This window comes from Carettochelys insculpta, chromosome 4 (genome assembly GCF_033958435.1).
Source record: "Carettochelys insculpta isolate YL-2023 chromosome 4, ASM3395843v1, whole genome shotgun sequence".
In the NCBI taxonomy this organism is placed as follows: Eukaryota; Metazoa; Chordata; order Testudines; family Carettochelyidae; genus Carettochelys; species Carettochelys insculpta.
In genome coordinates this window covers 64,764,450-64,787,988 of record NC_134140.1, presented here as the reverse complement: position 1 = coordinate 64,787,988, position 23,539 = coordinate 64,764,450, and the positions used below count along the sequence as shown (strand labels likewise).

General features: G+C 40.3%; 1 protein-coding gene across 3 annotated transcripts in view; it reads right to left on the bottom strand.

The window, feature by feature from the left end:
- VEGFC (vascular endothelial growth factor C) overlaps window positions 1–23,539 on the bottom strand; it is a 101,706-nt gene that overhangs the window by 2,188 nt on the left and 75,979 nt on the right. For all 3 annotated transcript variants that reach the window (XM_074992987.1, XM_074992988.1, XM_074992989.1), the window contains exons 4-6: window positions 10,011–10,162; window positions 2,924–3,033; window positions 2,306–2,636 (exon numbers count right to left, since the gene is read on the bottom strand). In XM_074992987.1, the coding sequence (XP_074849088.1) occupies window positions 2,306–2,636; window positions 2,924–3,033; window positions 10,011–10,162 (593 nt within the window). The remainder of the gene's footprint in view (window positions 1–2,305; window positions 2,637–2,923; window positions 3,034–10,010; window positions 10,163–23,539) is intronic.

Below are 23,539 nucleotides of genomic sequence, written 5' to 3'. Positions count from 1 at the left end.
GTCTTGGATTACTGTTGCATTAATGCAAGCCAATTAATTCAACCAATCAACGTGAAAGTAAAGAAATCAGTAAAGAATGGGGAAGACACAGCAGCAATGATAGTTATTGACTAGCCATATCTTGTTCCAGTGTAATTTGTCACAGTAGTCTGATTCATTGGCATGTTTTATATTATGAAATTTGTATTATATTGTGTCACTTAGGCTAAATTCTAGAAATATCCTGAATAAATTTAACAACTTTCACAGTTTCTCTCAAAGACCAAGTTCATCCTTTTTACCTAGTGTTCAATATTTTGTAAAATAAAAATATGGAGATACACATCTCACAGAACTGGAAGGGACCTCAGTAGGTCATCGAGTCCAGTCCCCTACCTGCTTGGCAGGACCAATCACCATCTCCCCACCCCCCTTTTTTTTTAAATCTATTTACCCCAGATCCCTAAATGGTCCCCTCAAGGACTGAACTCGCAACCCTGGGTTTAGCAGGCCAGTGCTTATAACAGCTGCAATTCAGGGCAGAGGTCTATGGAAAGGTGTTGAGTATGCTGAGATGAAGAGGTAGAGCTGATCCCTGTTCATAGGCAGTGGGTATTCAGTTGGATGCCATCACTGAAAGGCATGATGCTATTTATGCAAACAAACAAACAAAAAAATCAGGCGTAAGTTTGAACTGGGAAAATTACTCTTCTCCAAATACAGAGATGGGAGTTGGCTACAGGCTTTGTTTGCCTTCAGAGTTGCTGTGATAATTTGTCCTTTTATAGTGCCTTTCATTTAAAAGATTTCAAAGCACTTGTCTAAATTTCCATTGGAAGATCATGTCGTCTGAGGCATCAATTTTTAAGTCCAAGCCCAAAAAAATGTATCTATTTGCCAGGATGCCTAAGCCTAGCAAAGCAGTTGAGTAATACAAATAAAAAGGAGAGAAGGGCTGACACATAGGCTGGATACTGCCCTCTGAATACATTCATCTGGCCCACAGATCTCTCTGCTCTCATTAAAACACTGGCATTGGGTCTGCTCTACATTTAAAAGTTAGGTCAAGATAGCGCAGTCAGGGGTGTGAAAACACACAACCCTCAGCTCTAATCTTGGTCCCCACTCAGTCCCAGTCTCACCAGATTTCCCAATGTATTCATTTTCCTTCCCCATGCTACAGCTTTTAGGCAGTTCTGCATTTTAATGAGACCATGTCCTCCTCCACAGTGCTTAGGAATTCAAGAATTGGGCTGCCATCTCTTAATTCCACAGCCTAGGCCCAACCCCCCCAGCTTGCAGAGGCTAGAAGCGCTATTTATGGATAAACTCTGACTTGCCCTGTAAAAATGTAGGCTGGAGCATGTCTGGTCACTCTATTGGGATGGCACATGGTCAACAGTCTGGGTCAACAGTAAGAGTTATGAGAGAACCCAACCTTCTCCACAAAGATTTTAGTAGTTCTGTTCCTGCAAGACTCTACTCCCAAACCCCACAGAGAGAGGGATGATCAGGAGAAGAGGCAGGCTGGCTGTGGAATTGTAGGAGCTCAGCCCCAGTGTACTCCACAGCCATCCTACCTCATCCCCCACCACCTCCCACCCTGAGCTTTTAGCACCACAGCTGAGCTATGTGCGATGCTCCAGTATCAGTGGGAGAGTGCAGGAGAAGTTGCTGAGCACAGGGCCCAGCTTTTCCCTGTAAGTACTGAAGCCTGAGATCACCCATGGGGAGCCGGATCACAGATGTTGTCGGACTAAGGCAGTCCAACCTGTATTTAAATTGTTCCTGCCTTCGATAAGGATCCCTCAGAATCTTTAAAACCTGTAAGCCAATAGCTGTCACTCACTGAGATATGACAGGAGTCATCCTGCAACATTCCACAACAAATTTTAGGAGTGAATGTAAGGAAAAACTTCTCCACATCGAACTACAAGAAAAATCTAGATAGGAATTAATTATCTGGCTTGGATATTGACTAGGACAGTGATGTGAATATTCCAACTCTGATGAAAGGTATACTGAGATTTTTAAGGACTACAGATAGTTTTAGAATTTGGTTTTGCAGTATACTCAGCATACCTCAGCCAAAAGACCTACTAAGAGAGGAAAAATAATGCTGTTTTCTCTACCTGAAATCATAAGTTCATATTTGGAGGGTCCAAGGATCTCAACAAGGTTTTCAAACACCAATTAAGAGAACTTTATGTTTTGACTAAGGTCAAAGTAATTCCATGATAAAGGTAAGAACAGAACCTGACATTTTTAATTTCCGTCCAGTGCTATAAAAATTAGATTAGAAAATCTTCTAGGCATTTAAACTCACCTGCATGTCTGGTGATTAAACCTTTTTCCTTTTAAGAAGCATATATTTGGAGATTCTATACATTCACAGATACATTTTGCAGAATTTAGTGGCTGATGTTTGGGGCAGGTTCTTTTACATACACACTGGCATTTATCGTCATCAAATTCTTTGTTGGGACCACAGGAACCAGGCAAAAGTTTGTTTTTACATGTACACTGGCACGATGTTCTATCTAATTCTTTTTGGGGTCCACAGCTAGAAGGCCGTACACCCCCTTTACAGACACATTGACAGGTTTCTTCATCAAGCTCTTTGTTAGGTCCACAGATATGGAATTCATCGGCAGTGCCTAGGAAATACAGCAAGCAAATAAATAAAAATCCACGTGTTACTAAAAACAGAGAACCCATGTGTTTATTTAATATTTCTTAAGGAATTATGACATATCTCGAGTGTGGGATTATATTTTCCCCACTGTAAAATGGGAAGTTGTACTTTTTGTCATCTACAACAATATTCATTAATCAAAGAATCAAAAGGATTCAAACTGCTTACTTTGCATGGTGTTAATGTTTTCTTTTTCTGTAAACTGGCAGAGAACAACTACATTTAAACCTATAAAATGTAACTATTTACCAGAGTCTCCATGGTGGGAAGAGAAACTGAAGTCATGCTGGGCCAGACATCTGCAAATCTGATTATTCCAGATAAGATTCTTTGGACAAGTCTTGTTTGCCACATGACACCTATGGATGAAATACGCTGTTTATTCATTGCCATAAAAGCAAGTGCCATACTCCTATTAAGAACATAACTGTTGAAAGCTTTGATTTCATTCTCACCAGCATATTGTACTGTATATAGGTTATTTTCTTTTTTCATAACTGATTTTAAAAACAGAATTATGTGATCCAATTTCATCTAAGCATATATACACACTACGATGCATAATAAAAATGCTATTTTTCACTACAGGGCTGCCAATTGGGAAAACAGACTTAAGGACAAGTACAGTCTAATTTATTTAAAGCATTACTGGTACTAAGAGAAAAAGATGTGAATAATTTGCACTGGAATTACTCATGAAGAATTTTCAGCTCTGTTTTTTCAAACATTTTCAGAATTTACTTAATCCCACATTTCATTTTCCATTTTGGAAAACTTGCTTAAATTGAAATCCAAGCCTGAACTGAAAATACATTACTACACATACTATTTTTGTTAATGAAATCACAGATGTAAGTCTAGTTAGTTTTTTAAGTCAGGAAAGGATGTTTGTAATCGGGGACTGGGCCTCAAAACAGAATATTTTAAAATTCTTTCTTGCAGAGGGAGATTCTTGGTGGTCACTTGATAACGAGTAGGACATCCTCATGTCACTCTCCTACTTGTGAGTTCACTGATGGCTGATCAGCCCAGTTCTGGAGCTGCACATCACAGAAGAGGCAGGTGTTAGTAGCTGTTGGAGGGGCGCGGGGCAGTTTTTGATGCTCTTTTCTTCTTCTCTGCCTCCCCTCGTCGGCACTGTGATGGGTCCTCTCATTGCACCACTCCCTCACAGATTACCATTCTCCAGTGGGGATGTTCTAGGACAAGGTTCTGTCTAGTGTTAACACTGATGCGTCACTTTTTCCACACGCACCTTCAGCATGTTCTTACATTGCTTCTGCTGGCCTCCAGTGCTCCTCTGACCCTCCTCCAATATGGAAAACACAAACAGCTCCACCTCCTGATTCTCAAGACTGGGGATAGGCAGCTGATGCCACACAATTTCAGAGACACACTGATCGTCAGCAGAAACTATCGTGGCAGCTCCCTCCTGGCAATGGCAGGGCAAATCTTAGCCCAAATCCTGCCACACTCAGAAGAAATTCTCCCAGAATCCCAGTGTGGCTTCCGAATTTTAAAATATTTTAGAATGGAAAAACGTCTTCTTCTCAATCAATTGGCTGCAAATTGGAATATTTCACATTCAGTACTTTTTGTCACCAGACCACTAAAGCTAAAACGAAGCTCGTTCGGCATTTGCTAACAGCCGATATGAACACCGCATTTTATGCTCCTGCCAAATCCTCTCATGTCACCAGTATGTCTCCTATCCTAGCTCAGTCTCCTCTGCCCCGCACATGCCAGAGAAATCCTCAGCCAACATCTACTCAACCCCATTACACAGACTAGGATCTGCCTCAGTTATCTTCCTTACCCCACTCATTAACAGTGTTTATAGACACTGATAGCATGGTACCTCTCCCATTGCAGTTCTTGTCATGGCTGTGACTCTCCAATGTGTATTACTCCTTATGTAAAAGGAAGTTACAAAGCAGTCTAAGGACTAGCTGCCCGCAGAATGAAACACAGGTGTCATCAATTATAAAATACCATCAATGTTTTGCAACATAATACATGCTTGTTTTTAATTAAGCATCAAAAGATACTTTGATACTTTATGTGCACAGCAAATATTATGATTTTTGAGGGGAAAATTACTAAAATGTTACAAGACCAGGTTTCTTAGTTCCAAGCAAGTCCTAAATCAGTTTTCCCTTTGTCTACCACTCATATCTCAGTCACCATTTTTAGACCTGAAGAAGAAAGAGTTTCCCTCAGACATTATCATCACCACTCCTTAAGAAACTGCAAAGATCAATGATGTGGGACATTTCTAAGCATTCAGTACATAGTCTCTGCTGCTCCCTCAAACATCAGTAGCAGGAGTGTGACAAAGGAAACAGAGCCAGTCAAGCTCTGTGTCATGATTGTCTGAACCCTGACCCCAATACAAACCATATCACTTAAACTTTTCCTCTCCCCCTGTTTTCTGTCTTTGTGGATGTTTATAGGCAGTCAGGACTATAGTCTGGGCCCCATGTTAGATTTGGGCCTCTCACATGTAGAAACAAAGTCTGGACACTGTGTAGACACAAGCAGGAGGGTTTATTATGTATAGTGCTGGCAGAATACCACCTTGCCTATCTTCATCATACAAGCACACACCCCCATATATGGGCTGTAGGAACTACTTGCTGGTTCTACTCACACATTTGTAATAGTCAAATTTTTCTAACTGTGAAGCTTGCCAAGGTTCTTGTTCAGTCTCTCATCTCATAGCTCAGATATTTATCACATTCCTTTCGACTCCGACGCCAAACACCTTACCCCCAGCAAGCCCATTTAGAAATTCTTCTGCCAGGCTCATTGCCTTAGGTCAACATTCCTAACACACCACCATCCTCCATGGGCTCATGGCCAAAAGGAGACATTTGACATGGGGTTCGTCAGACCATGACATTAGTATTAGCTTCTGGGACTATCCAGCAGATATTGTGCAGGTAACCCCATGTTTATTCTGTAATTACACAGGGAGGGTTTTACTAGTTGGTCTTCTTTTTCCTTCCCTCCAGCGAATCCATTGCCAGGACCGAACCATACTCGAAGGGCTTCCACAAGCTCCTCCTTTTTCCCCCCTTAGGTCCTTCCATCAAATCTCTTGTTGGGCTCTGACCATCCTCCCATGCCCCACCTCAGAAAAGATTTAAGGTGGACTAGAAGAAAAGAGGGGGTGGGGAAGGGTTGGCTCCCTGCCATATCAATCATGCAAGTGCACCTATGTCAATATGGTGGTAAAGGAAAAATTCCTTCCCAGCCTGCTAAAAAAGAAGTCGTTAGTGTAATGCCCACAGCAGGTTGTTAACCAATCTTGGTATTTTACCACCTAAAAGGGAGGGACGGTAGGTCCTGCTTCAGCCTTGCTCTGTATAAAAGGGAAGACTTGGGGCACTGAGCTTCCTCCTTTTAAAATCTGTACTTGCAGGGGCTAAGTCAGTGACTGTGCTGCCTCTTTTTCCAGCAGTTTTCATCTCCCCTTGGCTTATCCATAAAGCACTGTTCCCTTCACTGGGCCAGCCAGCTCACCACCACTCCACTCCCTGCTTGCAGGTGTAGGATGGATAGTCCCATTGAGTGCACTGAATACTAACTCCTTGACTTTGTCCTTATTGTCTCCTACCATTTTGATCCATCCTAGTTCATATACTCCTTTAGCAATGTGTCACTCCCCATCTTTACTCTACCAAGATTGTTTGACAAAATGCTTGGCTGATTCTCCTATGGAGGTGCCACAGATGGCCTGTTTTGAAAAGGGACCTCAGCTTATCTGTACGTGCAATGTGTTTGAGGCAGATACAGTCTTGACTCCAAGGAAGAACCTAACAACTGGTCATCAAGATGCACAGTCCATCTGACCAGATGGAAGACTACAAGAGAGAGAGGGTGATCTGTGCTGGAAAGGGTCAATTCTGCATAGTCATAAATCAAAATTCCTTCCAATATAGTTCCTCAGGGTGGTACAGTCACAAACCCAAATTTCTGTTTTACTTCCAAACGTATTGCCTCTGTGGGCAGCCAAAGATTTTTTCCTGTCCTTACCTTTGAAAGCACAACCACAATTACATCTAATCCCTCTTTTCAGGATGTAGTAATTCAAAGTAGTCCTACATTCTTAGTTCACATTCCCCACTTTGAACTGTAATCCCAAACAACTGTTAGCTCAAAAAGACACTTGTCTTGTCCAGATTCATAATAAGATGGACATGGCCCAATCAGCTGTATTTCAATTATTTGAGGGAAATGACATAGGGAGAGAAGCCCCAACTGAACTTTTAACTTAAGAGTCTGGGTTATTGTTCAAAAAATGGCTATGGGAATGGTCTTCGCCTCATTAGGACACCTAAATTAAAAAGTTATCCTCCTAAAAGGGCAAAAGGTCACACAATCTTTATCTCGGTGACCTGTCATCATCACAGATGCAGGAGAGTACATTACCATAAGTTCAGATGCCCCAGTGTATCAGGAGATTCTCTTTCTTCACACTCTCAACAGACAACTGGAGTCTATGGCATGATGAGGTTGCTTTTAAAACAACCACTCCATCAAGTGGGGGAGGGACTTGCAGCCTGCCAGCTTATAAAGCCTGTTAGTTGAGTTAAAGCTTCTCTATGTGTACGTCTACACTAGAAACTACCTTCGAAGTTAGTTAGGTGCTACTTCGAAATAGGCAGCAGAGAGTCTACACGTTTTCCGTAACTTCAAAGTTAACTTTGAAGTAAGGGAGCCCATCTTCGAAGTTGTTATTCCATTCCCAGCAATGGAGTAGTGCCCTACTTCAAAGTTTAACTTCTAAGTAGGGTATGAGTAAACGTTCTACTTTGAAGTCTGTTACTTGGAAGTTGTACTTTGAAGTAAGCAACTTTGAAGTTATTTTTGTAGTGTAGACACAGTCTATATGTATTAATCCAGTGCAGTTAATTCAATGCATAGTTGGCTCAACCTGGAAAATGGCTACTTTATTTTCTTGTTATACTCAATTTTGCAGTAACTGTAAGAGGCCTGCAGAATATTCTGGTTTGTAAGAATTAGCTTGCTGTAAGATCTTCTTCTGTTTTCCCCTATATTTTACCCCTAGGTAGGAGGCATAAAGGTGATTCATCTCAGTGCATGTCTAACCTAGGCCCTAGACCTAACTCTGAACTCTCAAACACATAGCAAAAAGGGATGGCTGACATGGAGAACATGTGTCAGGGATCACTAACAGAGTGCATGGGTTGCACCCATCCTGTTACTGAGAGAAAAAAAGGCAAGGGTCACCAAGGTGGGATTTCTGAATACTCTTTCCCTATTCTCAGAACACAAGGCCATGACATCACACCTCATACATAGTCAAGATGACACCTCAAATGAATGCTGCCAATCACATCTGTGTACCCCAAAAATTTCTAGGGTGCCAATGCCTAATTTGATATTGGAAAGTTTGGGCTGAGATGATGTAAAAGGGACTATAATACCCAATGGCAAGTGGGAAAAGTAGGCTCAAAAGAGGCTCCTCAAAATGGTTTCTAAGATTCTTGCATCACTTTAATTTCTTTTCTCTGGTACCATCTCTCTCTTTTTCTAACCTCAAACCACCTTGTTCTACTATCATACTGTCTCCTCTCTCCATCCATGAAGCCGAGTGGGTCTCAACTCCTAAGATCCTTAGAGGGAATGAGTATTGTACTTTACTGAGATAAAATGTAGTAACGATAATGCAAACCATAAGCAGTACACCGTGCTACAGTAGTGAAAAGGTATATGGTCTGCGAGTCAATATAGGCTCTCTCTATTATTCAATATCAGTCAGTTTGCACTTTTATATTAATTCAACTATTTGTTTTAAATCAACCTGCTGCGAAATCAAAATAAAGAAAAGTCTTGTTAAATATACTTGTGTAATCACTGGGAATCGCAGGACTACCTGTTGTCCCAGAGCATTTATAGCTCTATGGTATTCAAAGCCATTAGGGTGTAGGTACAGGTCTTTAATCTTCGAGTCAGATTGGCAAATCTAACGCTTTCCAAATATCCTTAAATTCCTGGTTACACCTGCCACAGAGCACTAACACCTAGACAAGAGCCCCGAGAATGATGAAAGAGTTGGCAAATGCTGCAGTGGAAATACTATAACAGAACAGAACATAGCTACCTATGCCAGCTTAGCTAGTATAGCGAAAAATGGCAGTGGAGCTCTAGCAGGGCCTGTGCAAATCCACCTGAAAATCTAGATAAGTGCCTGCATTCCTAAACTGCATCAGTGTGGCTTTAATGCTACTTTTAACTTTGCTATCTGGATTAAAGGTAGCACATGTATGTCTGCCAAAGGTGCAATCACTTCCTTCAACTGCAGTGTAGATATACCTCTAATGAGACAGATTTGATAATAAGATGTCTCCTCAGTCTCACAGAGAAAGATATAACAAGACCCAATATACAGAAGTTGAAGCTAGACAGATACAGACTGGAAATAACATGCAGTATTTTTCACAGGGAAGGTAATCATTCAGTGGTACAATTTTCAAAGTATTGTGGCAGATTCTCCATCACTGGCACTTTTTAATTCAAAATTAGAATCTAGTTCAGATCATATCTTTTAGAAAAGTAATCCAAACGGGAACTCTTAGGGTCTAGCTATGCAGGTCAGATTAGATCATCTCAGTGGTTTCTCTTGGCCTTATAATCCATGAATCTTACACAAACCTTCTCATTATTTATCATTTGTATTGTTGGAGTATACCCAGGAGCCTGAGTCATAGACGAAGACCCCATTCTGTTAGGCACTGTACAGGCAGAACAAAAAGACAGTCCCTGCTCCAAAGAACTTATTAGCTAAGTATAAGCAAGAGATCACAGATGGGTACAGCCGGTTACAGCTAGTAAACAAAGATACTATTGTCTCAGCATTCCAGCAGCCCACTCATTGTCATTTTTTGTCGGTATCACAGCAAAGGATTGCAGACAACTAGAGGTTGTAATAGAAATGTGGACTGGTACTTTTAGAGCTATGTTAAATGGCTGTCTTATTTGTCACATTCTTTCTATATTTAAATAGTCTAGTTTATATTCCTCTGATGGTTCAAATCATTTCTGAAATTGATCAGTATGGCACCATGGATTTCAGGTACAATAACTGTACTCTGCCAAATTCTGAGGTCTCGATTTAATGTAGTTTTTCCTCAGGGGAAAAAAAAACCTCAGTGAAAATTATTGTATTTTCTAAAAGCTGTTCTTGAGGGAAGTGCATATTAGAATTCACAAATTAAGTGAGTTCTATTGCCTAAATTAATGCAACAGAGTAAGCTATTTTACAGAATTTATGACAAGGCATAAAGAAATATAGACATTGCATACTTACTGTGGTTGTGTTGCAGGCAAGGAGCGTCTAATGATTGAATGAACTTGTCTGTAAACATCCAGCTTAGACATGCATCGGCAGGACGTGTGATTGGCAAAACTGATTGTTACAGGCTTAGGGCCATGAGACAACGGCACTGTGATCTCAAATAACTACAACAAGGGAAAACAGAAAAGAACCTTTTATAAGCCAGAATATACTTGAAAATAAAAACTTGGGTGTACAAAATGAAATGTAAATGAGATTAAATCTTGGTTCTTGTTCCCCATCACTACTCAATACTAATGACTTAGTAAATTACTATTATGCATCTGATAAATATAACACTTAGGCCGTGTCTACACTAGCCCCAAACTTCGAAATGGCCATGCAAATGGCCATTTCAAAGTTTACTAATGAAGCGCTGAAATACATATTCAGCGCCTCATTAGCATGCGGGCGACCGTGGCACTTCGAAATTGATGGGGCTCACCACTGTGCAGCTTGTCCCAACGGGGCTCCTTTTCGAGAGGACCCCACCTACTTTGAAGTCCCTTTATTCCTATGAGCAGATAGGAATAAGGGGACTTCGAAGTAAGCAGGGTCCTTTCGAAAAGGAGCCCCGTCAATTTTGAAGTGCCGCGGCCGCCCGCATGCTAATGAAGCGCTGAATATGTATTTCAGCGCTTCATTAGTAAACTTCGAAATATGGCCATTTTGAAGTTTTTGTCCAGTGTAGACATAGCCACAGTTAAGTATATTTCCCATTAAGATAGCATTTTTTCCATGCATTATGTAATCTTTCACGTGCTTTTGCACAGTACAATATTGGGACATAAGAATAAAGTTAAAAAACAAAAAATGCAGAAATAACACATCGTTCAATGGAAAGATTATTTGCAATTTGCTGATATTTTTAAATGCAAAAATTAGTATTTGCAAGTTGCTGTCTTAAGAATATCTTTAAAAGAGGCACTTTTACAACACAATATATTGTTTATAAGTCACAAAGGCCGTGTCTATACTTAGTAAAATCTTTGACAGGGCTATGCTAATGGCCAAATCGAAGAACACTAATAAGGTGCTGAAATGCATATTCAGCGCCTCATTAGTATGCCGGCAACTGTGGCACTTCAAAAGTGCTGCGGTTTGCTCCTGCACGGCTTGTCTACACCAGGGTCCTTTTTGAAAGGACCCCACCAACATCGAAATCCCCTTATTCCTGTGAGCTCATTTCAGTGCCTCATTAGTATTCGTCCATTTGGCCATTGGCAATAGCCATTTCAAAGTTTTTACTAAGTGTAGATGTAGCCAAAGATGTGTAAAACAGAAACACAGTAAAATCTTGGTTATCCGACCCCCAGGTTATCCAACACTCCATTTTATCAGACACAGCTTGAGGCAGTGTGGGATGAAATAGAATATTCAACCCCCCTGCCCAGGTAATTTCCTCCAGCACCATGTAGCCAGAAGCCCCACCAGAGACAGCAGCAGCTGCCTGTCCAGACTGGCTGGGGCTCCCCACCCAGGGAGCTTCCGGGGTAGATGGTGCTGGGGCACTGAGCCTCGTGGCCAGTGGTAGCTCCGGCTCTAGGACCAGCCAGGGGTTCCAATCCTGAGGCTGGCAGCAGCTGCCCACCCAGCTGACGGCAGACAGGTGACTCAGGGCGGCTGGCAATCTGCCCCAAGGCTCCAGCCCTCGGACCAGCTGGATCTTGGCTGCCTGTCTGGGGAGCCAGCCCCATGGCGGCAGCATCCCACAGCCTACACCAGGGAGCTGGCCACCAGCACTAAAGAAGGGGCTCAAGCAACGCCCCCCCTTCCAGCCTCCTCCCTGTGCTCCCCCCCACAGTTATCCAACATTTTCAGGTATCTGATCATCGGTCAGTCCCAATTATGTCAGATTACTGGGGTTTTCCTGTACTGGATTTAGGTCAAAAACCTTCAGTGGGAAAACAGCATCTTTACTGTGTACTGATGCATGATGTTTTTAGCAGTGTCATTCACGTTGGATCAATTTTATGGTAACCTTTATAGTCTTGTGTGGCTGACATTTATTTATTTTCAGATTTCTTTATAATCATAATAGCTGAAGTTGTACTTGGGCACAAAATTTTTTTTTTTTTTTTTTTTTTTTTTTTTTTTTTTTACAGAAAAAGTACCAATACTGAGCAAGACTCTTGAAGATGTTAGAAGATTGGATGATTGAGGCTGGGATGAACAACTGGCAAGAAGGGGAAATAATTCAAGACTCAAATCAGAAGTAGTCATTTTAACAATAAAGATTCTTGCTTTGAAACTCATGGAAATCTCCTGAAAAGTTATTGCACGTATATTCGGCTAGATACACAGAAATTTTTAGGCATCTGAAGTGCAGATTTAGTACCTCCTGGGATTTTAAATCCCATGTAGAGGTCTCATTTCCATTGATTTTGATCAACTCAATAACTTCGAAAATTTAGTTTGTAAATTCCCATACTGGTTTATCTGTCCTTAAAGAGTCCAAATATCTGTTGAAATCTGGTCCTTAGTTTTTCAGATTCAGTAGTTTCTTCTCATGGCCACACGCGTGATAAGTGGACATCCAGCTAACTGATATCATGCTGGACCACAGATCTTGTTGGAAGAGAGAGCTCCAGACTAGAGAGGTTCGAAGTGTACTAGTGATATCAGGTTATAGATCTTAGCTTTTACGATGTGAATTTTGTCCAAATTTTGATGGCAGAGTTCCTATTTGGCAGAAGGGATGTAAATATTAATTTAAAAAAAGTAGCTATGTAACTGGTTAAATTGTTTTTGTTCACAAGAGTAACCAGGGTTGCACAACCACATTTCAAGATGGGAGGTGGCTGTTAGCTCCCCATGGCCAGGGTCCCCCCTGGCTGCTGGCATCCCTGGTGCCTGCGATCCCACCTACTGGCTCCTGTGCTCGACGTCCCTCCTGCCTGCCTTACCTGGGGCAGCAGTAGAGTCCTGGGCTCCTGCCAGCACTGCAGTTCAATTGTTAACCAAAACCAATAATACCAAGGCTTAGCAGTTAATCAGTTAAATGTTTACATCCCTATTTGACAGTAATGGGGCCTTGTGTTGGCAGTCTCATGAGAGACCAATGAGGAAAAGAATTATTTTTTTTCATAGAGAAGTCTGAATTACCACTGCCTGTGTTGCACCTTCTCTGTTTGCAAACGGATGATTTTCCTTCTGTAGCCTGTGAATACACCAACTTTTGGGAGTATTAAAGTACTATGAATATTTAAGTGATCATCTGCAACAGAGTTTCTAAAGAGGGAAAATAGATTTGTCTAATATTGTGTGCTAAAATAAATAATTAGAAAGCAGATTCACTGGTTGTCCAGTGTGATGAAATAGTCATTCCTCTAGGGAGCTGCTATGGGAAGAAAATCTAATTCAGTACAAATGTCTTGATAACCCCCCACATGCATCTGATGAAGTGAATCTTTGCCCACAAAAGCTTATGCTCCAAAATATGTCAGTCTATAAGATGCCACAGGACCGACGAGCATTGGCGCATGCGCGACCTGACGGTGACTGCTGAAGAATTTCCGAGCTGCGGCGCCGGGGCGAGCCCGACACCTACGGTGGAGCACCCACGGGGACCACTCGAAGAAGAACTATGCAAGATTTGGTTCACACAGGGATTAGCAAGACAGATCAAGTGAAAAGAAGAAGCCTACTTTAAACTAAAAGAGTTGTGCTATAAAACTGAATGCTAAATTGATGTCTGTCTCTCTCACATCGTTATCACCAGAGAGACCTCCTCGGTCTTCACTATGAGTTCAACACAGACCCCCTGAAAGGAGGCTTCTCATCAACTTGTTATTATATTTATAATCCCTTTTGGCTTATGATCCGCTGCTGGCCCCTTCCTTACCCTGCTTAGTATAGCAGTACTGGCAAATTCATAACTATCCACATTCTTACCAGTATGTCACATCCAAAAAAAGCAATTGTAAGTATACAAATAAAAGAGAGATGTAGGGTTTTTTGACAAATCGGATTTTTATATGGCTATCGTTCTGAGTGCCTATTTATTTGTCTAAAAGACATTCACCAACCAAAGATCATGGTATTTGTTTTTGCTACAATACACTGCATGTGCAAACTAGTTGGAAGAGTGTTCATGTTTGCTTTTCATTACTGTTTGCTTACTTTAGTTTAATAGACACACAGAACCAAATGTTCAAAAGTACACTTATTCATGCACACAAAGCTTCATGAGAACATCTATGCACATATATATTGGAGTACTAGGTCCTATTTGTGTGTGTTTTATGCAAAGTCTATCACTTGTGCACACCAAATTGTGCACACAAAATAGTGGCCCCTTTCAAAATAAGGAGGCTATAAAAAACTCAGATGTGAGAGGAGCTTAGCATATTGATTCTCCTATATACGTGTACTTTTGGAACAAGACAAAGGGATTTACTTAATTTTATATTACAATCAAAAAGACATTATTCTGTTTACCCTATTCTCCTATATGAACATGCATCAGCCCAAAGACCTAAATAACACAATAGTAGTTGCAGAACTGGCAAAAACCTGTGTTCTGAACATTATTTAATATCTGACCAGTTCTCTGCTGCAGCCAAGCTGTGATTTTCACGAGAACAGCGATGAGGGACCGAGATGGGTTCTATGCATTTGTGTGCCTCCTGTATGGGCCAGCTGGTTGCCACTTCAACCCCTAATGTATGTTAAACTATTGCCCTGGATCTAAGGGTGTGCGTGCATGCGTGCGTGCGCCCGTCCGCCCCAGAACGTAATCAAGCGAACTGCAATCATATTATGTGCATTGAGCCATCCAAAATGAATAAAATAACACCACATAATTAAAGGTTATTTTAAAAACAAGCTTTCAAAAGGAAAATCAAGTTAGCTACAATTTCTGCTAATCATAATAAAAAAGGGGACAAAGTAAACAGTGAAGACTAAAAAGCTTGGTTATAAAAATCCCTTACATCTAAACACCTCTGATATTTAAAGTAATACAGGATGAGTCATGATCTATATGCTTTGCAAAAGTTAGTTATTAAAAATTGGCTAACAACGTATACTTTAAAGCAGTTCTCTAAAGCTATCTTAAGAGATGTTTTTCCTAACACCTTTTCTCCCAGCCAGGTGAACAACTGGCCACTGCAACCCTGCTGTTAATTACTGTTCCAAATGTTAGCTAAATATCTGGAATGTTCTTAACCTATTGCTTATGTTTCTGAGGTCTTTCTATTAAAGTGAAAAGTTAACCAGAGCAAGCTAATTTGTATGTAATCTTTGAATGGCTGTGTTCTTTATACCACCTAATTTATTCCTAACACTACCTGGCATGAAATAGTTAAGTTGCCTCTGCTGTGGGTTCTGAAAATCCTGGGTAACAAGGCTAGACTGCGGACTGCAAGACAGGATTTTTCTTGCAGAACTAGGCTACCTAAAGAAGTCATGTGGCTCCCAAAAGCAGTGGCATGTACTCTCCTCCGGCTCCTATATGTAAAGGACAGCTAGGGAGCTCTGCAGGCTGCACCTGCCCCAAGTACCACTTTTGCAGCTTCCATTGGCTGGGACCCACAGCCAATGCAAGCTGCAGGTGGTACCTGCAACAGGACAGCTTGCAGAGTCACTTAGCTATGCCTCTGCCTAGGAATGCGACCTGATCCTGACTCCCCAGCCCTCTGCTTTCTCCCCTACAGCTCTGCCCTGTTTTTGCCAAGGGAATGACCTCCCTGCTGCTGGACCAATCGGAATGTGCAGAAACCCTGAGTCAAGTGATGGGGTCACACCGGCAAGTTCACAGCTCAGTTAGGTGGCTGCACTGGTTCCTGCAGCCCTTGTCACGCTGGCCCCCAGGAGTCCCCAAGGAGTTCCCCCTCCCTTTCAAGACCACACTTAATGCGTGTATGAAAGCAAGCTCCCGGGGTCACTGTCGACCCCTGTACTCCTTGTGAGATGTGAGGCATAATGAAGGTCAAAGGGGGAGAACTCCCATCAACCCTCCCTTGTTAAGTCATGCTAATTAGCCAAGCACATATCAATTTTACCTATGCAATTGGCATAGCTAAAATTGTGCCTCTGAGGTTGACTTCTGTGTCTAGTGTAGATATAGTCAAATCTTTTTTTTTTTAACTTAGCTTATTAGAAATCTCTCTTTCATTTGTCTCTTTAATTTATTTCCTGTGAGTCTTTGTTTGCCATCTGATCTAGTAATGAACTCAACATCTGTGGCCACGCTGGAGCATGTTTGGCAGCTGTAACAGCCAGCTGTCAATCTCCCATATAGATTGTCTAAGCAGAAATGCAGCACAACATCTGGCTTTGTGGCCAGCTCACGAGCTGGCTTCTTTTCGAGAACCACTGCTGGCTAGCTCGTGGACGTAAAACTACCTCTGGGATTGCCCCAAGGTTAAGCAGCTGATAGACTGAACTGTCTCATTTAGCTGAGAGTTACTTTTATTGCGTTCACATAAACGGTAATCCACTCCCTTCTCCCTTTCAAGACCACACTTAGTACAATAGAGCTCTGCAGGAAAGAGAAGAAAGAAACCTTCCCTTAGGCTTGTCATATAAATTAATCTGTTTATATAGGGAGACTCAGAAATCTTGCTTTCGATTCTATGCTCCAGACTGGAATAGAGCCTAATGGGAAGGCTCATCTGCCCTACCCTCTGCAAGTGCTCTCTTTGCCCAGCCAGTCCCTCCTTATGATTCCTCATCAGATGTCTCCCCATTCTACAGACACCCAGATTCCAGCTTTCCAAACCAGTCAGTTCCAGTTTCCAATCCTGTAACTAGCCTTTGGTCTCCAGTCCTACCCACAAGTTCCTTGTTTTACTCTTGGCAAAGTCATAATAACCATCATGGCTAGCAGCCCCATGTGCACTGTATCGATAAAATTCATGTAAAACTCTGTCATAAATGAAATAGTCTCCTCATACCTTGACAGTCCCAGAAGGTGGAAAGAAAGCAAGGTCTCTGATTTGAGAAAAAGTGAAATACTATTTTTAACACTGAAAACATAGTCCAAACTTTGCCTCGATTCCTTTGCAGTCGGCACAACTGCACAGTATAAATGAGTTCAGAGTTTAGTTTCATTTGCTACCTCGATACATGTTTTTTCTTTAAAGTTCCTAATGAAGATCTCCATTACTAAACCATTATTTGCAAATTTATTTTCTGCTTTCAGGATCTATTTAAGAAGAAACTTTGCTCACTTCCTAGCCTAGGTGCTGAGACACAAGAATTTTTTTTGCTCGCTAGAGATCATCAAAAGTAAGTTAGTGTTTTGTAAAATGACTAATAAATGTGCTTCACCTCCAAAATCATTCATTCATCTGGTTGCATTTTCCTAGCATGCATACTTCACAAATTAACAGTTATTTTTGTATTTTACTCTGAAGGCATTTAGATAAAATGGCTAATAATAGCAGTTGGATATAGTACTTTGAAGCATTCATTATCAGAGAGCTGACTTTCTTGGTATGCTAAGTGCATGAGGTTTTACTTTGAAAAGAAGGCTTTGTTTACAGACACATTATAATAATGTGCACTTTGTTGAACTTTATTGTCTAAATATTTCTACAAAGCTTACCATAAACTAGTTTTTCCAAGAGTAACTATTCACATCCGTCTTTGTAATATATAATATGTTAATTATATCTGACTGGAGAAAAACAGACTGGCTGGTAACCCCTTATCAAAACTGGCTTTTTCAATCCAGCTATCTAATTGAAAACACTGCCATCACGTCAGTGTAAGATACACCATATACTTGCTCATAACATTTAATTTTTCACCTTTTAAAAATAAAAAAAACCCTTACATTTCAGCACCAGGGACCTCAATTTTTAATGCGAAACAGAGCTGTGTACAAAATATCATCTGACTGATTTCTAGGCAATCAGCTGACAGACATTGATAAATTATTTCATTATATTTATGGAAAGATTTAAAAGCAACAGAAATGCTCAATATCTATAGCCATACTAGAAGATTTACCTTGTATTATGCAGGTGCTTCACTCAACTGTTTTGTTTTTCTTCATTTAAATCATTGTTCCTGGGTGGGGCTGAGGAAGAAGGGTTCAGTATGCAGGCTGCCATAGGGAGATAGGACAACCCCGGCCCTCCCTCACTGCAGCAGCCTGGGGCCAGGTGAGAACAGTCTGTCCATGAGCACTGTAGCAGGCACAGCCAGCAGAGTGGTACACTTCCCTCACTAGGGGTACGGACAGACATACACAAAACAGATAAACTCTCTGAAATATATAGCAGAGATCTGTCCCTTTCTTCAGCCCCTCCCAGTGGGGTTATTACAATCCTGGTCCACCTCTCTGTCCACTTGCTGACTCCTTATGGTCATTGTGCACTACAACTGCCCCTACCAACTGACCCCCTCCCTTCCCATCTTATGAGACACAATCAAATTGTCCGCACATACCATTGTCCTGATTTGGTGGCCCTAGCTCTTAGCATTTAGGAGTTCTTGAACAAACAAGCTCGTGGATAGATAGAGACACAAAATTCCTAAAATATAATGTAGATTTACAGGAATTTTTGTACAAATGTAGTTTATACTAAATCCTCACTGTCTGTTATTGCCAAATGAACTGGTGAAGGAGTACAAAAAAAAAAAAAAAAATCAATAAAAAGCTAGCCAAATATTTGAAAATTCATAAACAAAAAAAAAAAAAAGTGGAATATCGGGACTGTCAAACTAGACCAGATCAGAATAATTTACTCCAAGACCATACCAAATAAAGAACAAAACCTACATCTGATGGTGCCAGAGTTGCCTCACCAAAGTACAGGCCTTTGTCAGTACATTGCAGTTTGTGGGAGGTCTGGGGTAGTGGTAAAAGGACACTTCAGTGCTACTCCTTGTAGCATGTCCAAAGGAAATCAGGAACCAGAAAAAACTCACAAATCAAAACGGGCAATCCAACAAACTTTGGTGTGACCATTTCTTTCTATTCTAACCTTCTCTTAAAACAGTACTTGTTAACTGCTCCCTTGGGGCCTGTCTGTTCTTGCTGGGAGGGACGTACTTTCTGGCAAGTCAGCTCACTCTGTGGGCTGCAACCAGACTTCTCTCCCATCAAGAGACGCTGCCTCTGTTTTCCTTCCTGGTCAGCCTTGAACTGTATTAAGTTTTCCTCCTTTAGGTCCCCTCATGGTCTCTCACATTTGGTGTATGGGGTGGGGCAAACTGGGTCCAAAAGCTCAGTTTCAGTGTGGGACTTACCTTCCTCCTCATGCTGGATCAATGAGAACCCCTTCTTTCACACCAACACAAAAAAACAAATATACCTTTAGTACTTGACAGTACAAAGCTTTATTATGGGAGAATATTTACCAGTCTCAAACAATTCAGTCTTGGAATTTATGCCTTCAAACTCTTATTTCTTTCCTTACGGAGGGTTGCACAGATCTATGATATATAGTCAGTTATATATCCTGTATGAAGACTTATAGAGAAAAAGGAAGTAAGTGTGAATCTGGTGTGGTGTTGTTTTTTTTTTTTTTTAAAAAAAAAAAGTTAGGTTTTCTTTGGTGCTCTCCCAAGAATATCTGAGTCACAAAATAGGCAACTGGAACTCTGGAATAAATTGGTATCTAATTTTCCATCAATTAAACTGCTAGGTCTTCCGCCTTAGCTGTCTCACATCACCAACACTATATGCAGCAGAAAGGAATGAAATGCACTCATCAATGCTCATTAAAAGTTACTTCAAATCACACATCCAGTGCTGCTATGAGACACTATTGACATTTTTTGTTATTTCTTAACTTTGGTATAGCTAAATTTATAACTTCCATGAGAGTTTTGAGAGGTATGTCTCTATCGCATGCCCCAAGGAGCCTGACAGTGTTAATTCTCTCACTTTTTAAACACTCATTGCTAATAGAAGTGGGTCCTTTATTTCATGAAGTCCATTTCCCCTGTTTCTCCATTTTTGGAGCATTTAATATCTGGGATCAAAGTGGGATAAAGCCACTTTACATTCAATAGATGTATCAAAATTATGATTTAATCTTTTATTTTTGACAGGCTCGTGCTTTATGTACAGTGGGATAACATATCTGGCTTAATTTTCAATTGTTTCTTTTGATTATATTCTCATGTGCTGTTTTATAGCCTATAATTAAAGAATATATCATAGTGGTGCATATTCCTCTGATTGAAATCACCTCCGAGTGAGAGGTGTTATCTAGTCTTTTTGATTGAAATGATATGAACAAGTTTCATATTTGAATGGCAGTAGATAGAAATGGAAGACACTATTTACTCTAACTTGTTATCTTATTTACATATGTAAAAAGAATTGCCAAATACATCAAACTGCGCTTTACTTCCAAAGCAGAACAGTCAGATAAACAGATCAGAAATTTCTTTCAGAGAATCTGGGGATAGCTCTAAGTAGCAAGTATATTTACCTCAGGCATAATTAATATATATAACTCCATGCCATAACTTCAATACAATCTCCACAGCCATCACTGATCTGCCTTCACCTGACTCCAGTACTCCTGGAGTATAAATAGTCAAGTTATGGCAGCTTCCTCTGTGTGCATTCTTGCATCGTTTTCTTTCCTGAATATTTGCAATGGAGAATTCACAATTTCTCCTACAACTTTAAATGATATAAACATAAGAATATTGCTTAACGTCTCCTAAAAGGGATGGTTCTGTTTCACTTAAAAGCTCAAATGCATTCAATGATCCTGTACAAAAGGCCTCTAATGTAACTTATCCAAATGATAAGTTTACACAAGTCAAAGATTTACTCAAAAGTTTTATCTTCCAGAATTCTCAAATCCTGTCCATGACCCAATATGTGTCTGATGTAAATATATTTCAGCACATTCCTCTTCTAATAAAACATCAGTTTATCCATCACTCAAGACAGTATGGCCTACTGTGTACAGCACTGAGCTGGGATTCAGGAAACCTATTTCTACTGGTCTGCTGAGGTATGTCTACCCTGCAGCAGGATGCAGGCCACTGATCCCATGCACAGGCTAGTGTGCTAAAAACAGCAGCAGGGATATTGCAGCTCAAGCTCTCTAATTCTGGGGGTCAAATGGACCTGAGAGCTCAAGGTCCAGCATAAGCTGCAGTGTCCATATTCGTAATTTTAGCATTTTTAGTTTGTGCTCTGCTAGGAACAGATCAAGCTCCGCTAGCAGAAATCAGTTTAATGAAGCTGGGAGGCTCAATCCCAGCTACAGTGCACATATATCGGTGGTGAGTCACATCACCACTTTGTGGGCCTCAGTCTCCCCAGCTTTAAAACTCGGATGACAACACTGGTCTCCTTTTTAAAACATTTGGAAATCTATGAAAAGCAGAACATGAGAGAGCCCGGTAGCAGTGTTATATCATGAAGCATACATGTCCAGCGTCACCGAATGACAATTTTTTTTTAATACCACGTAATTCCTGGGAGTTGCGGGTCTGATATTACAATAAGAAACTTTTTGCTGAGAACAACAGTAATACTGTGATCAGAAACCTTGCACAATCATATATGTAACTTTAACAAATGCTTTTCAAGGAACAAAATTTTTAATTCTATAAGCATAATTTTTGAAATCCTTGAAAACCAGATTTTGTACCTACACCTTTTGAGCAGGGTAAAGTACATTAATCAAGAGAATCCCCAACTGCCTTTCCAGAAAAGCTATCAAAATCCAAAAAGAAGCAATGATTAACATATTTCCCATACAATCTTTATTTAAGTTTCAGATTTCTAAGTCAATATCTGGTCAATTCTTCAGACAGATAATGGTAAGATTCTTTCTGGTACAAATACATTAATATTATAGCCAGTGATTTCTGGTACAATCACATGTGAAGCCCTCACCTGAAAGTGACGCTCTGTGTACACTTATCCTTTCCCTTTTGCCAGAAACACTGCATTTATGCAGTTCTCTCCTCTACATCCCAATTTGTACTGTATTTTTCTGAGGGACTGTGGTTTATTTTTGCAGCTTTCCTGCCAACAAATTGATTCTTGGTTTCCAGGACTTGTGAACTGTGTACTTCCTAAATAGGCACTATAGGCTGAAGTACAGGCTAATTATTCCAGTGTAACACAGAAGAGTTTGGCTAGAGCTTTCCAACCAGAGGGCAGAAGTTTTGTTTGGCTCAACCCCTTCCCAGCTTCTACACTATAAATGAAGAAAATTAATTGTAATTTGATAGCCAGAGAGATATCGTTAATGCCTTTGACACATTCCTTGTTTTGAAAAAAATTATATTGAACTTTGTGGGCAATATATAAACTGAAAAATGTGATAAAAAACTCAAGTCAAATGATGCACTTAACTTCTGCTAACATATTAGGTTTCATTAAGCCACATTCTGTAATGTAACTCATGTTATACACTGTAAACTAATGAGTATTACAATGTGAAAAGAAAACATTGAAATGACTCTGCATTGATACAACTGCTCATATTAACATTACTAAACTAAATCATTATTTTTGTCAAATTAAACAGAAAAAAGCCATGGGAAAAGCAGGTCTATAGTTCATAAATAACTCAAGCTTTCTTCCGATGCATACCACTGGATAATGTTCATATGAACATGTGTTTCTCAAATATTGCAAGGAACTTCAAGCTCATAGTCTGTTTCCTGTGAGAAAAGATTCTCTAAAATTTATTTCAAACTATTTTGAGAAATATTTTCACTTGAGAAACTATTGCTACAATTATAACCCTAAACTACTTAAAACTTTATGCATTCTGCCACTTCAACAAGCAGAGGGCAGCCAAAGGCACAAAATGGGGAAAGATGTCAGGCAGGCTTTCTTGAAGAAGTGCATTTATAGACATCGTGGCTGAAATGCAGACAGAGTAGAATGGGGGAATGGCTGCTTTTCCATCAGATTCTAAGATACTAGCCTTTAATTGTGCTTGCCTCACCCACATGGTGTAGAAACACTTTATAAAATGAGTAAATTAATAAAAAAAAAAAAGTCAGTTTCTTCACTAGACTAGCTACCACCACCAAACTTAAGATGTTACTGAATGACAGAAGTTAAAAAAAACGTTTACTGAATTAAATTAAATTACCTAGCCCTGGGGTTCTCAGATATTTTCATGTTGTGGCCCACATCTAAGTAAACAAATGATCTTGTGGACCATCTCCTCTCCCATTTGTATGTTCTCCCTGTTGCAACTACATCATTTGCTTTTCTGGGAAAAGAGATATTAGGAAAGCATGTATGTATTTTTAGCTGTTTTTTAGTCTCCAATGTCCAGTTACAGTCCCCCAAAACTGCCATTCGTTTTGCATTGGTCTGGAAGATTAATCTATTTTCTCATGCTTTTTCCCCAAGTGGTAACAGTAATTTATTCTGACGAATACCAATGGGGATTTACTATGACAAGTGGTATCATGGGTTTTATGGAAATCAAATAATGTATAGCAAATAGACATTTTTTATTATTTTATTTGGGAAATATTAGAGAGGAAGGAGTGAAAAAATGTGAGTGGCTTCTGAAATTTTGGTGTGGTTCTTTAAAAATCAG